General features: G+C 41.1%; 1 protein-coding gene across 7 annotated transcripts in view; it reads right to left on the reverse strand.

Annotated features, from left to right (window-relative positions):
- Window positions 1-14,363, reverse strand: part of PIGN (phosphatidylinositol glycan anchor biosynthesis class N) — a 93,997-nt gene that overhangs the window by 65,185 nt on the left and 14,449 nt on the right. For all 7 annotated transcript variants that reach the window (XM_044426419.1, XM_044426423.1, XM_044426420.1 and 4 more), the window contains 7 exons: window positions 13,636-13,757; window positions 12,658-12,756; window positions 8,452-8,558; window positions 7,559-7,683; window positions 6,336-6,466; window positions 3,746-3,862; window positions 761-801 (listed from right to left, as the gene is read on the reverse strand). In XM_044426419.1, coding sequence (XP_044282354.1) covers window positions 761-801; window positions 3,746-3,862; window positions 6,336-6,466; window positions 7,559-7,683; window positions 8,452-8,558; window positions 12,658-12,756; window positions 13,636-13,757 — 742 coding nt within the window. The remainder of the gene's footprint in view (window positions 1-760; window positions 802-3,745; window positions 3,863-6,335; window positions 6,467-7,558; window positions 7,684-8,451; window positions 8,559-12,657; window positions 12,757-13,635; window positions 13,758-14,363) is intronic.

Here is a 14,363-nt window from a genome sequence, read left to right on the forward strand (position 1 = left end):
TAAAGAAATTCAGAGTGTGGGCCAGCACAGCAGAAAAGAAAAACCTCCCAGAAGGACTCAGAATGAGAGGGGCTCTACATGGTTGGCAAGGGATGGGCAGACCATCTTGCCTTCAAGGAAGGCACCAGGGGACTCTGTTATGAAGACTTTCTACACATATACCATTCCAAATCCACCAACCGTGCTGCTACTGTTCTGCTTTGTGCATCATGCAAGAATGACTCATTAACAGGTTTTGCAAAAGCATTTTAAATCTTGGCTACAAACTATACCTATAAGGAATATCAATTCCAAGCAGTGTGAGTGCTAATGAACACAGAACCTCTTTCAACTAGAGAGCTGAATTCCATTTTAGTGAAGCACTTGGTGGAGGCAGAAGAAGCAAGGGGAAAGACAGAGAAAAATCGTTCTATTTTAGTGTCACAGTCTTACTCCTAATAACTTAAGCACTTCAGGGAGGCATTTTGATATTTTGGAAAGGGGAAAAATATGTCTGAGGTTCTTCAGGGAGTGGAGAAAATTTGCCCATCAAAGGAGAGGACGCTCTTAGCCCACAGCTCCCGATCTCTCTTAAGATATTGCGAATGCTATGCTTGCATGGGTATGTGCTGATCTAAACAAACAAACAGTTTGGACACAGGTGTCCAATAAAAATACATACATGATAACGTTACAATTTACTCTCCCGCCAGTATGTCTTTGCGGTAGGTTTACTTTAGGAGTAACACTAATGAGCTGTGAGCTAGATGCAAATAGGTACCTGGTTGACATCTTGCCGCTTCAAGGTCTCCAGTTTCCACTCTACAGAAGGATAAAGAGAGAAGAAAAGATAATTTGTGACCTAGGGCCAACCGATGTAAACACATTTGTAGGGGAAAGCATCCATCTGGTATTTAATGACTTGTCAGAGAGTTCTGCTATGTAACGCTCTTTTTCATACTTAAATAGATTCATGCTTTAGCTTCAGAATGCCAATCTAAGAAATTTACCAAGAGCAGTCAAAACACATTTATTTCAACTTCTTTAAAATAACAGAGACAAAATTAATTATCTGCTGAAACATCAAGTCTCCTTACAGAGGAATATACATTAATCCTCAAAGCAGCTGAAGACTGACACCTTGCTCTTATCCCCAAATTGCACCTGCTGTCTGAGGCCAGGATCATCTCTCTATGAATGTGCTGGAGGAGTCTGAACATGCATTGCACCAGGAGCAGGCAACCTTGTGACTGTTAACACCTTTGCTGGCCCCCATCCAGGTGCCCTACCCTTCCCTCTTTCTTCTTGATCAAGTTATTTTCTTACCAGAAGCCGGGGTTGCTATAAAATAGGTGCCGGAGACCATGGATACCAAATGAATGGCTTACACTCAACCTCTGCCTTGCACTCGCTCTTTTGGGTAGGTTACTTGTCCTCTACCTTGTCTGCCATGGCAGCTGTCATTAGGAGTGCCTAGAACAGGTGGCCCAGTTGCCATGTGTATCAAGAACTGAAAAGGTTTAACTATCCCTGTGCTATATAGGAATGTACAACTTTGCATTTGTTTTTTCAGGAAACCATCTAAGTGTGACAAAAGGTCTTAACCCTAGGTCTGACATTAATTAAACCCTATAACTTCATTTTAGTCTATTAGTCTTGAAGATAAGCAGCACCAGAGTATTCAGAGAAGTCATGGGGCAGCTTCTGAAGCTGGTTGCCTGCCAGCACTCATTAGACTGCATAAGTGGGAATCAGCACTCCTAGAAATGAGCTGAAATTATCACTTCCAGAATGGGTCAAATCACTGTAGCTCCTTTCTGCAAGCTCCACTGATTAGTTTTATTCCAGAATTGGTAATTCCAGCTAGCTTTGGACAGTGCCCGGAGCACTGAAGCATGCTGACAAATGGAATGTTAAAATACGCAAAAGAAAATGTTTGGAGGCTACAACTACAATGCTAAGGACATCGGCTAGCACAAAAGAAATTAAACTGTAGGCCTGGCTAAGTATACTCGTTCCACTTTTGTTACTTAGGGCTGAGCTTTGCGTACCCCAAAACAGACAGTCATTACGATTGCTCTGGATTGATATGAACTCATAACATGTGTTTCAGCAGACACAAGGCATTTCAGTCAGGTCAGATCAAAAGAGAGCCTCTGGACGATGTCCATGTTCTCATAATCACACTCACTGTAACCCCACTCCTCTCCTTTGGTATAAAGCCTGATCTGGCACAATACTGGTTTTATGGAGTTCAGCTTGCTCCAGACCTACTGTGTCTGGCGCAAGGGCGTCCCGTGGGCACCTGGCCAATGTCCGGGGGCTTAAATCCCCCTGGCATCTGCTGGTTGCTAGGCTTCCACTGAAGAACTGTGGACTTTGGTATGATCGCGTTCTTAAGCAAGTGTGCACATTCCATCCTCACTAAATATGGCTTAGTTAATAAGATCCTGTATATGCACTCTTGCTTTTCAGTTCAGTATATATGTTGGTTGATCGTAGGTTAACCTGAAAGCTTTTGTTTTAGGAAGGCTGTGCAAGACAAAAGTCAGCCCCCATCTCCATTCCCTGAATCCCACTTCCTCCAGAATGAGAGCACAGGTTTAAAGGAAACCCTTTTTCGGGCCTCTTCCTAACATGAGTGCTTTCCTTCCTGCACCAGCAACAGCAGTAGAAGTTATGCCTACCCTTGACTCCTTTCTGCCACTGCCTGTCCCCCTTTCTTAAAATGCTGCATAGTTTCAGAGCAGTATGCCAGGCTCCTTTAGGACAAAACAGTTGGAGCAGCTTATACCTTCAACATGCTTTCAGAGGACTGGGAACAATCATCCAACATCAAAGAGCCCTGCTGAATTGGACCAAAGGCTATTTATTATTAGTCCGGCATTCTGTCTGCACAGTGGACATGAATGTAGGAAAATGTTCCTGGTTGTGTTCCCCATCAACCGGTCTTCAGATGCACACTGGCTCTGATACTGGAGGTCCTAGATAGCCATCGTGACTAAGAGACACACACAGCCTTATCAGAATATATAAGAGAGCCAGTGAATATATGACAGTCAGTGCAGTGTAGTGGCTGGAGCGTTGGACTGGGATAAGATGGAAGGGAGCCACCTTACATTCCCTGAAGGAAAAAAGGCCGCATATAAATAAGATAAATATAATACATAAAATATATTGTTCCATTTTCCCTCACCTGAGATTAAGTTTTTGAATGGAAATCTTGAAATGGATACTTAACCTCTCCCCTTTCTTTTTTTGGGCTAGAAGACAGTGTAATATGTTGTGCTGTTGCATAGTGAACTGAGAAAGTCTGTAGCTCAAGATAGGAGCTCGTGAAACTGGACCATTCAACTCACTGGGTAGTCTTCAGCAAGCCATTGCACTCTTCCAGCCTTGGGACACTTCCAACAATATGAGGCTAATAATACTTGGCCTGCTTTCTAAGGATGAGAATGTGACCTCTTAAGAAAATCACCATTTACTGTTTCTTATATGGTTGTAAACTTATGAGGGCAACTTCTGTTTTACATGTGCATGGATGTGGTAGGAAAATGCAACTAATTAGAGCATTTACAGAACTATAGATTTCAAATATACATGTGGCAGTTTACTGATGGCATGGCTTAGGTGCTGGGCTCAAATCCTATATTCATATCCCTAAGGGAACCATGAATTACAAAGATGACAAAGAAACAGTTATATTTTGTAAGTATGCAGAAAAAAATCTACTATGTAATCTGTTTGTAGAATTAATTGTATTTACCTTTTAAAAATCCATCTTCAAACTCTTGAAAGGCAATTCTCTGTGGATAGTTGATTCCTGCCCCCCAAGCAACTAATGGTGTCAAAGTCTCTGTTGGGTGACTGGCCCCATGAGTACCTAAGCATATGGGAAAAACACAAGCCCGAGTTACTTTATAATTAACTGGCTTTCTTCTCCAAATCTGGTTTGACCAGCCTAGGATTCTTACCATGACCAGGTCACCATGCTTCCATTAATGCAGCCTAAGACTGCCTTATCCTTTTTAGCAGCACCATAACATTGCTGGATTAACCTCACAACCCATTAAGGCAAATAGGTCTTTTTTCCATATCCTATGCCCAAGTCAGGTTTCCTCCATCCTATGCTTTTGAATTTTTAAAAATTAAATGCAAGATTTTACATTTTGTCTTGTTAGTTTTGGCCCAGTGTATGAACCTGGAGTTTGTCTGCTATGGTATTGGGGATTCCTCCTAGATTATGTTGTTAGTTGCAAAGCTGCATCCAACCCATCGCGACCCCATGGACAACATTCCTCCAGGCCTTCCTGTCTTCCACATCCCCCAGAGTCCACTTAAGCTCACGTCGACTGCTTCAGTGACTCCATCTAGCCACCTCATCCTCTGCCGTCCCCTTCTTCTGTTGCCATCAATTGTTCCCAGCATTAGGTTCTTCTCCAGTGAGTCCTTCCTTCTCATTAGGTGACCAAAGTATTTGAGTTTCATCTTCAGGATCTGGCCTTCTAAAGAGCAGTCAGGGTTGATCTCCTCTAGGACTGACTGGTTTGATCACCTTGCAGTCCAAGGGACTCGCAGGAGTCTCCTCCAGCACCACAATTCAAAGGCCTCAATTCTTTGGTGCTCAGCCTTCCTTATGGTCCAGCTTTCACAGCCATACATCTACATCCTAGATTATACATCAGCAAAAATAGATAAGCCAACCCTCTAAATGTCTGTCCATCTAGGTCATTTATTTGGACAGTGCAGGTGCAGGGACTAGGACAGACCCCTACCAAGGAGGATGCAGAACCATTCAAGATCACTCTTCGAGTACAAATGAGCCACTTAACAGTAGTGATGCCCAAGCCACGTTTCATGATCTTCTCAACAAGGAAAGAATGCGAACCCTTAACCAACGATTCGCTGAAATCAAGGCATACGACATCCATGCCATTTCCACAATCCTGGAAACTAATAAGTACCCAAAAATAGAGAAGAGGTTAGGCTGGTGAAACTTATTCCTCACAAACCCATGCTAGCTGCTTCTAACCAACGTGTTATTTTCTGGATGCTACCCAACTTCATCCTAAGTTCCTTGCAACTGGCTTTTCTAAAGATGCACATAAATCTAAAGAGGATGAAGTGACCTTCCTCCAAGGTTCCTACTTCTTTGATGTCATCAACCAGTTCTTCCCTGTTGGTCAAGATTCAGTCCAGGACAACAAATCCTCTTCTTCCTCCTCCTACTTTTTGAAAGATTCAGTTGTCAGCAAGACAAGTAAAAAAGGTATTAGATGTTCCACTCTTAGCAGAGTTAGATTTCCAACAGAGGTGAGGTTAGTTTAAATCCCCCATTACTTCTATGGCTTGCCTCAGAAAATTTTGTTATCAGTTCCAGGAAAGTACCATCCGTATCATCTGACAGTCTGTGTCCATATCGTCTGGGCAATCTGTTATACACTGCCAAAGCAACATCATTTGTATTTCTCACTCCTTTTATGCTTACACAGATCCTTTCAACAAGTCTTCCAGTCATGGATTTCCAAGCAGGCACATAGATTCCTTATTTGTAAGTGGCTATTACCTTTATATCCCACCTCCCCATTTTATCCTCACTACAACCCTGTAAGGTATGTTAGGCTGAGAGTGAGTGACTGGCCCACTTGAACTGCCAGCTCACATACAAGGCTGGTGTGCAAAGCATAAGACCCATAGTCTACCTGGCACAGCCCTTCTCAACGTGGTACCTCCTGATGTTTTTGACTTCTGACAATTAGCCATGCTGGCTGGGGTTAACAGGAGTTAAAGTTCAAGGTATTTGTGAAGTGCCATGGTCAGGAAACCTATGCTAGGTCAAAATGCAATTATCAGTAGTTCTCCAGAGTCTCAAGCAGAGCTTTCCTAGCCCTGTTATCCAAAATCTTTTAAACTGCAGAAGCCAGAGAGACATACTTGAGGTCTGTGTACACACCAGGTGCTCCACCGTCATACTAGTGGCACCTCCCTCTTCACAGAAGAGGGAAGTGTGCTGCAGAGCAGGGCAGGGCAGGGCAAAGCTGCAAAGTGTGCAATGTGCAAACAAAGGCGGCGACACCTTTCCTTTATGTTATCTTTGAGGTTGTCTACCTGCTGTTGGTCTGAGATTGATACAGCTCTGAATCTCAAAATGAAGGCTTCTTTTTGCACTCCTGTGCTTCTATAATTCCTGCTATTAAATTCTAGCTTGCAATTCCAGCTTGTAAAGAAAGCAACATATTACGTCTCCAGTGTTTTGTCTCACAGAGAATCAGAAAATTACGTTGAACAATCTAGCATTCAGACAAAGGTGTCTTATTACGTGGAGATACTAAGTGAAAACATTCTAAAAGCCTCACCCCAATCAGTCATCCCATGGTCAGAAGTCAAGATAAATGCGGTACGGCCATCCTTTCCATAAAAATCCTCAATCATGGACACAATTTGCTTTATACCTTCATCAACTATCCTGATATTATTCTTGTATTCCCTGCAGAAGAGACAAAGTAGTGGCATTTTTGGCAGGATTATAAGTCAGTCCAGATTGGAGGCTGATTTAGAAATGCAGCCAGTCAAAAGGCAGGAGGCAAATGAATAAATATTGATATTTTCTATTGGGATAGCATTTCAAAAATATCTTCTACTGCGCAAATTACATTAGAAATCTGGATTTAAGGCACAGCACCCAATTCATTTTCAAAAGCAATCTAAAGATGGTCATAATACAGTTAGAGAAACATCTGAACATTTGGCTAACAGATTGTTTGATAGAATCTCTATTCCCCACTGGCAAATCCACAATCCAGACATAAGCAAAGTCAACTCTCGTGTGTCTCTCCTCCAGAGGTGCCCTCAGAATTCTAGTTCTAAGGGGAAACTACAGACTTTTAAAGGATTTAGCAAATTGCAATTCCATAGCGAGTATTGTTCTTGCTGTTACATTTCTATACTACCTGTAGCAGAAGTTCTCAAGTGGTTTACAGCAATAATCATAAATCATACACTCAAGTCATCCATCCAGATTCTCACCAGGCCTGACCCTGTCTTACTCCCAAGATTAGGCAGGATCAGGCACTTTAGACTCTCATGTTGTCTAAACTTAACCATCTGTAAATGGATAGACTGACTACCTCTTAAGGAAAAAGAAGATACAGTTTACTATCAAACATGGGAATTTTTCTATCAATGGCTACAGAATTGGAACTCTAATATGGGCTGAAATACATAGCATTTGTAGAGAAAAATAAGGCTTTGTACACAGTATGTTTGAAGTCTTTGAAACAATTATTTGTGTAGTGAGTAGAAAACAATAAAACTTTGAAACGTAAACTTAACCATCTGCCTAAATATTCATAAGATTGTAGCTTAAATAGATTTATTATAACTTGGCTAAAAAAAGCTTATTTTTAAAAAATCCTCTAAAGGATCTGATCCAATTGTTATTATCTGCCTTTGAACCCTATTTATTTCAAATGGTAGATGCAGACATATGTTCAGCCCTCTACCATTGATCTTCCACTTTGGCTGGATCAGGCTCTAATCGTATTCTACTTTAAAACTATGACAAATTAACACACTGTACCTTGAATGAGGTCGGTGAGCATGTCCATTTGTGTCTATCCCTAATAAATGCAGGAAGAAAACTATTTTCGGTTCATGCAGTTTGGCAAACAGCGTTTCATTGTTTCTTGCAGCACCAAAGAAATCCTAGGTCAGAAAAGTCAATGAAAAATTATCCTGAAGTTGCCCAAACTTCTAAAAACAGGAGTCTTATTATTGTTGTTATTCTTTGTTAACATGGCACTGGCTTGAATGTGGAAAAGCTAATTACCATGGTTAAAGCCTTTCACTGAGAAATGCCCCCTATTCACTCCTACAGGAAAAAGTATATAGCTCAGCATTGACACCAACGTTGAAGCATATTTACTGTTTACATTTATATTGCCGTATCTGCCAAAAAGGCATATGGTATATAACAACTTAGAACAATACAACTTTGCATCAATAAAAGCAAGAACCTTAAAACAGTACAAACAGCCTATTTTAAACGGCTACACTGTAAAGATGGACAGGACATTTTGGAGAGCTCTCATTCATAGGGTCGCCATGACTTGGAAACAACTGGATGGCACACAACAACAGCAAACATTGAAAAGATCCCCAACATAAGCAAGAAAACAGTAAATTGCAACTTATATACATTACTACTGAAGAGTACCTAAAAGTACATTTCATTGAACAGGCATTAAATTACAAGGCAAGGTGATAGGGAGGAGGGAGGGGGGAAGAGACAGACAAGGCATTCTGCACAATTTTTGCCATGCTGTCTGTGCCAATCACATACTGGGGCTCCCATAAGCAACTGGTCAACTCCTGTAGTAAAAGAATGCCAGACTAGAAAAAGCTTTAGCCTGATCCAGCAGGACTTTCCTTATGTTCTTATACAAAAAATCCAAAACAAAGACTTCTATTCACCTTAACGTGCTCAAAAACCCAAGTGTCTAGCAAAGTAGCATCTTCTGCTCCAAAATCTTCCCTTGCAGCTTCGTAACAATTGGTGTAAACATGATTTCCAGTGGCACCTGCGAGAAGTGTTTGAAATGAAGAGTGAACAACTGCAAACTTTTGGCTTAGTCATTCTAAAAGGACATCCATTTCTATGTCCACAAAAGCACATTTTTAATAGTACAAAGTGCATTTGAAGAAAAAAATACATTCAGTCGGTAATAGTAATAAAGTGCATGGAATATTCATATATCAAGGTTGCCTACCTGAATTATGAGGATAATTTAAAATACCTTAGCTTATAATACACCATCATGGTTACTCTGGTTACTGAACCAGCATCATCATCTCATTTCTATACTCCCCCACAGCCAAAGCTCTCTCATCAATATGTGATCAGTTACCAGCTGTAGCCAGAAATCTGATATTTATCCTGGTCACTGAGAACTCAAAGGAAAAGGGGAGGACAATAAGAAAGCAACAATAGAAAAGAAAAATGATTTAATTTCTACATTCTAATAGAAATGATTAGAAATACATTTTGTTTTTGTTATTTTAAAAAACTAAACATATTTGTTTCTCCAGAGCCAATGTGAGGCAGTGTTCAAGCATTTGCTTCTATTAACGATCATCCCAATCCATTATTGGCACATTACGTATGCAAAAGCACATTTCTGTGCATGGATTCATAACTAAATAAGAGCCAGTGTGGTGTAATGGATAAGAGCATGGGCCTGGGACTCAGGTGATCCGGATTCTAGTCCCCCCTCAGACATGGAGATCACTGAATGATTGAGTCAGAGACTCTCAGCCTGACTCAATCTCAGATTGAGAGGGGGAAGAGAATTATGAGTTCCTTGGAAGGAAAAAAAAGCAGAACATAAATATAATAAATAAAGAGGGAGCCCTGCACAGACCTAGGTACTGCATGCACAGTTTTGCTCTCCGTTCCAGCAGCTGGAGGTGCATGTCCAGAGTTCTTTTGATCCAAACTCCTACACCTCCCCTTCCCCAGCAAACAGCTGATCAGCAGTATTTCGGCTTTTATGAAAGGGCTCTCCACATGGGACCCCAGTTACACCATGCCGTTTCCATGGGATCGGTGCCACTGAGATGTGCAAGCCCAAGGCTACTTCCATTCTCAGTGCACGTAAAAGTCAGCGATGGGGAAGAACAGCCCCATACCGTAAAAACAGCCCCAGTGAGAAACTCCTAATGTCTTTCCTCTGGGCTGCACACTTGCCTTCGCAAGCTCCTTACATAACTTAACTGTGGAAACTGCAGGTCTTAGTGCACTGCAGGGTCTATATTAAACTAAAATTTAAATATGAATGCACTTGAACTGTTTTGTTTATACTGACTAACTACAGAAAAACTTCACTAAAAGTAGCCCAAAATTCTAAAAAAAAATACTCTTGTAAAACATTCAAGGCGTAAGAGAACATTTGAGCACTATTCTAAAAGCACATTCACTTGACTTGTCCTTCCAAATTGCCAACAGAGGCGTTGCAGACACAAGATCTATATAACTCAAGGCAAATATTCTGAGCCTAACAGAAGGAAAGAGACCCAGTGAGAGTATAACAGAGGATATGAAAAGGAGAAGTTTTAATTACTGGAAAAAGTAGACTCAAAGAAAGTAAAATTGCTGTCATGGTTTAAATCCCTTCTGTCAATTTTAAAATGGTTTATCTGGGAAAATGTGCTGGATCTTATCTTATTATTCTGGTTCATGGATTTCAAATGTAGTCAGAGTAGCAGCCCATCTTTTCTTCTCCCAAGGTTCATCTGCACAAGTTGCATGGCCCAAAGATTTTCCATGTTTCACTCCCCTCTCCTATTAACTTCTTGGCGTTTCCCCCCTTATGTCTCCACAGCACTTCGGTCCTTCTGCAAGCCAGGTGGATGGGATTCCTTCAAGGAATCCATTAACTCATTTGCACAGTTTTGCAAATGACGGACTTTCTTATTATTCCAAGAAAATGAATGGATTATATTCCAAGCCTATATTCTGCAGGAATTATAAACAAATCAATAAATCACAAAAGTGTGAAGTGCCTTCTGAGTTTCACAGAATATCAGGGCTGCTATTCACCATCAAGGGGGAATGGGGCTAATGGATGTCACCATTTCTGGGTAGGCCAGACGCCCCATCCCCAATCTGCTCTAAAGTTGAGATGCTAATTCGGGAAGCTCTCTGTAGACTAATCAAGACAGACTGGTGATTTCTCTCCCTACCTACTCCAAGTGGTATGGACCTTGTTTTCCAGGACACAGGGAGGTATCACCCATGGTGGGTGGGTTGCTTTGGTGACATACCCATGGTAAGCCCAAAGGATGGTAGGGCTCACTGTGGGTACTTCACTCCCGCATTCCTCCAGACAGTATCCTACATGGCATGGTGAAGAGGGATGAGCCTCTCTTCTCTGACAGCTGTGATTACAAGCTGAGTGTGGCTTGCTGTAACTGTCCTTTCAATTTTCAGTTCAGCTCTGTTTCCCTTTAAACTGTGTTTCCTTTTTAAAAAGAAGGCGGAGTGCAACTCTACCCCAGAGGGTCAGGACAAGGAGCAATGTCTGTCCTCCCATGAAGAACAAAGAGGAACAATGCCAGAAGAGAAGGATCTTGCTGTTTTTGCTGTTTGCAAAAGATCCCTCATGCCTTCGTTTTCAATGGCCACTTTGCTTTCCATGAGCAGGTGGAAGGATTTCCAATCTCAGCAGGGGCAATATGAGAAGGGCTGTCTTCCGCAAAGCTTGTTGCTACATTTAAAAAGCTACCATTTTAAAAATGAACAAAAAACCCACAAAAGCAGCCTAGATAACAAAAAATAAATAAAATAAAAAATACACAGATGCACACAGAAAACATACAAAGCATTGCAGATGCCTTCACCCCTGCCCTTTGCCTTTTCCACATTTTGTTGCATTATAATCTGGAAATGAAATGAATTCCACTGTGAAGCTGATTTTTTTTATTATTGTGGCACAACAACGTAAACAAATAGTACTCACTGGTTGCACAAGTATACACTCCCCTGAGTCAACACTTGGTAGAAGCACCTTCAGCAGCAATTACAACTGCAACTCTTCTTGGGCAAGTTTCTATCAACTTCATGCATCGGGATCCTCCAATGCTTGCTTGTTCTTCCTGGCTCCAGCTCTGTCAGGTCAGATGGGGACCATTGGTGAACAACAGCTTTCAAATCTTGCCACAAATTCTCATCAGATGGGTCCATTCTAAGATATTCAGGTTCTTGTTTCTAAATCTCTCCGGTGTTGCTTTAGCTGTGTCTTGTCCAGCTGGAAGGTGAATCCCCACTCTGTTCTCAGGTTCCTTGCAAACTGAAGTAGGTTTTCTTCTACTATAGCCTTGTATCTGACTCAGCCCATCCTGCCCTCAATCCTGTCAAGCTTCTCAGTTCATCCTGCCAACCGGATGCTGCCACCACCAAGCTTCGTCATAGGGACAGTGTTTTCATGGCAATCAGCACTGCTGGCTTTGCACCACCCAGTTCATAATATGGGATATTCTTGGTCTTCATGATGCTGTTTCTTTAAATATGCTCTCCAACAAACTCTGGGCTTTCCAGAAATGGGTGTATTTAATCTGAGATCTTGTGGCACTGGAATCGCACCCAGGTGGACACCTTTTAACTACTTACAGAATATGACTTCTGGAAGCCATGGCTTGCACCAGAGCGTATTTAGTCATGTCACAGCAAAGAGCATGAATACTCATGTAACCAACAGTTGATTTTTGTTTACTTAACTTTTGTGCCACATTAAAAATATTGTACACCTTTACGAAGTTGAACATCTTGTGTACATGAAGTTGAAAAAAAGCCAATTCAATCCATTTCAATTCTAGGCTGTAACACAACAAAATGTGGAAAAGCCATAGGAGGTGAATACTTCTGCAAGGTGCTGTGTATAGATTTATTGAAAAGTCATCAAGAACCCCACTGTGTTTTAAGCAATACCAGGTCTTTATCAGGAGAGTATTTACTACAGAGTGCAGGGTTGCCACTAGGCAAAATGATTGCCAAATTTTTCTGCCCCACAAAAGTTGCCCTTTCTGGAACAAACTTCAAAGCGCTTGTTCCAGCTGCTGCATTTTGCACCATGACTTTAATATTTCATAAGTGAAGCACCAACAAGACTAAAACATGCTTACCTTTAGCAAACATAGGCAAAATATCTGGACTTCCCCAGCTCCAAGTGTATTTACTTTCATTGAAAAGAGAATCAAATTCCACTGGGTTTTCCTTCCATCCTGTTGGCCAGAGATAAATAGTTCCATTGTAAATCCAAGGGAAAATTCTGGATGTGATTTGGTATCAGGCTTCCTACAAGAATGGTTGGCCATTCCTGGTTCATCTTTTCGCAGATATGAAAGAAAAACATCTACTACTTCTCAAATATTTATACAAAATTGACAGTTATGTGGCATGCAATCCCATACCCACATATCTGGGGGTAAGTCCCACTTGAACCCAATGAGAATTAGCAGAGACTTGTGGGATTGTGGTGCCAACATCGTCATGTACTACTTCAACAAGCCAGTGTGCAATGAAAACTAGACTCAAAGATAATGCTTGTAATAGTTCAGTTTTTGTTAAACCTGTATGCATAAAAGCTTCCACAACTTGCAAATACCATTTAGTGAGGAACAATGTGGGCATCAGTGTCAGCTTTCTGCTGAGCTGAAATAAAGTTTGAATGAACCCAGCATAACTTTACAATGAATATATCTTGTTCCCACACTTTTACGCGGCAGAGGGTGTGCCATTTTCCCCCATGTTAAAATTAGTAGAATGATAGATGCTTGAACTAAGGAATGAAAGGTTCATGTTTTCCCCTTCACCTGCCCCCTGCACCCTCTGAAAATCTTTTTCTGGAGGGATAGGGTTCCTATTTGGGAACCCTGATTTGGGGTAAATTCCCTCCTTCCTCAGTACCTCCACACACCCCACTTCATTCAGAGGATACCCATGGGCCCTCCAAAAACACTTGAGGACAGAAAAGAAGGGGCAACTGTCCGTACATGAAGTTAAGTTAATGTACCTTGGGATACAAACCATAGTCTTGTTTTAGTGGGCAAATATTCTTATGCTCGGATAAGGTTTTATTGAGATAAACAGACTCAGCGTACCTCTGGCAACAGCACTGACATCTTCATAAAATCCAGCTATGAGTGCTACATGCCCAGGTCTAGATTCTGTTGGGACACGAGTATGAGAAGCTCCCCAGCTGCCCTCGGAGATTATGATATTCCTGAAAGTCAGAAATAAAAATAAAATGTGCACAGGAATTTGTAGCTTTCAAAGGTGATGGTATAATATATGGGAGGTGTTGTGCCAGTTCTCTAACAGGTCTTACGATTTAATTTGTGTTTGCTATTGCAACGGGTTAGTTTTGCTTTTACATTTGGCTTTTAAATTTTGCAATATAATATTATCATGTTTCCCCTTTAATCAATATTTATCTTGCATTTTTGTGCTACTATAAACTGCTTGGGGAGTTTCAGCTACTGAATGGTATAGAAATAAAATAAGTAATGGTGCTGTTGCTAATGAAGTTGACAAATGTCATAGATCAATTTGAACTAAACACATCTAAAGTAAAATTGGGAAAGTAAGCTAGTAACTTGGTCTGCATGTTTAAGCCATAGTTTACAGCCATGGGAACAAGTCTAAGCAAGTGACCTCCATTAGTGTGACACTCCTATTTTTAGACTAAACCTAGTTACCCATTACATCTGACAAGGACAAACAATGGTTACATTATGGGTTGTTAAAACACCTAGGATCAAACTATTGTTCTGATTCTGGCTTATTCACCAATTAAACTTTAACCTAACCAGGGTGCTCCAAGTTCAGA

This window comes from Varanus komodoensis, unplaced genomic scaffold, assembly GCF_004798865.1.
Source record: "Varanus komodoensis strain SLA01 unplaced genomic scaffold, ASM479886v1 scaffold17, whole genome shotgun sequence".
Taxonomy (NCBI): Eukaryota; Metazoa; Chordata; class Lepidosauria; order Squamata; family Varanidae; genus Varanus; species Varanus komodoensis.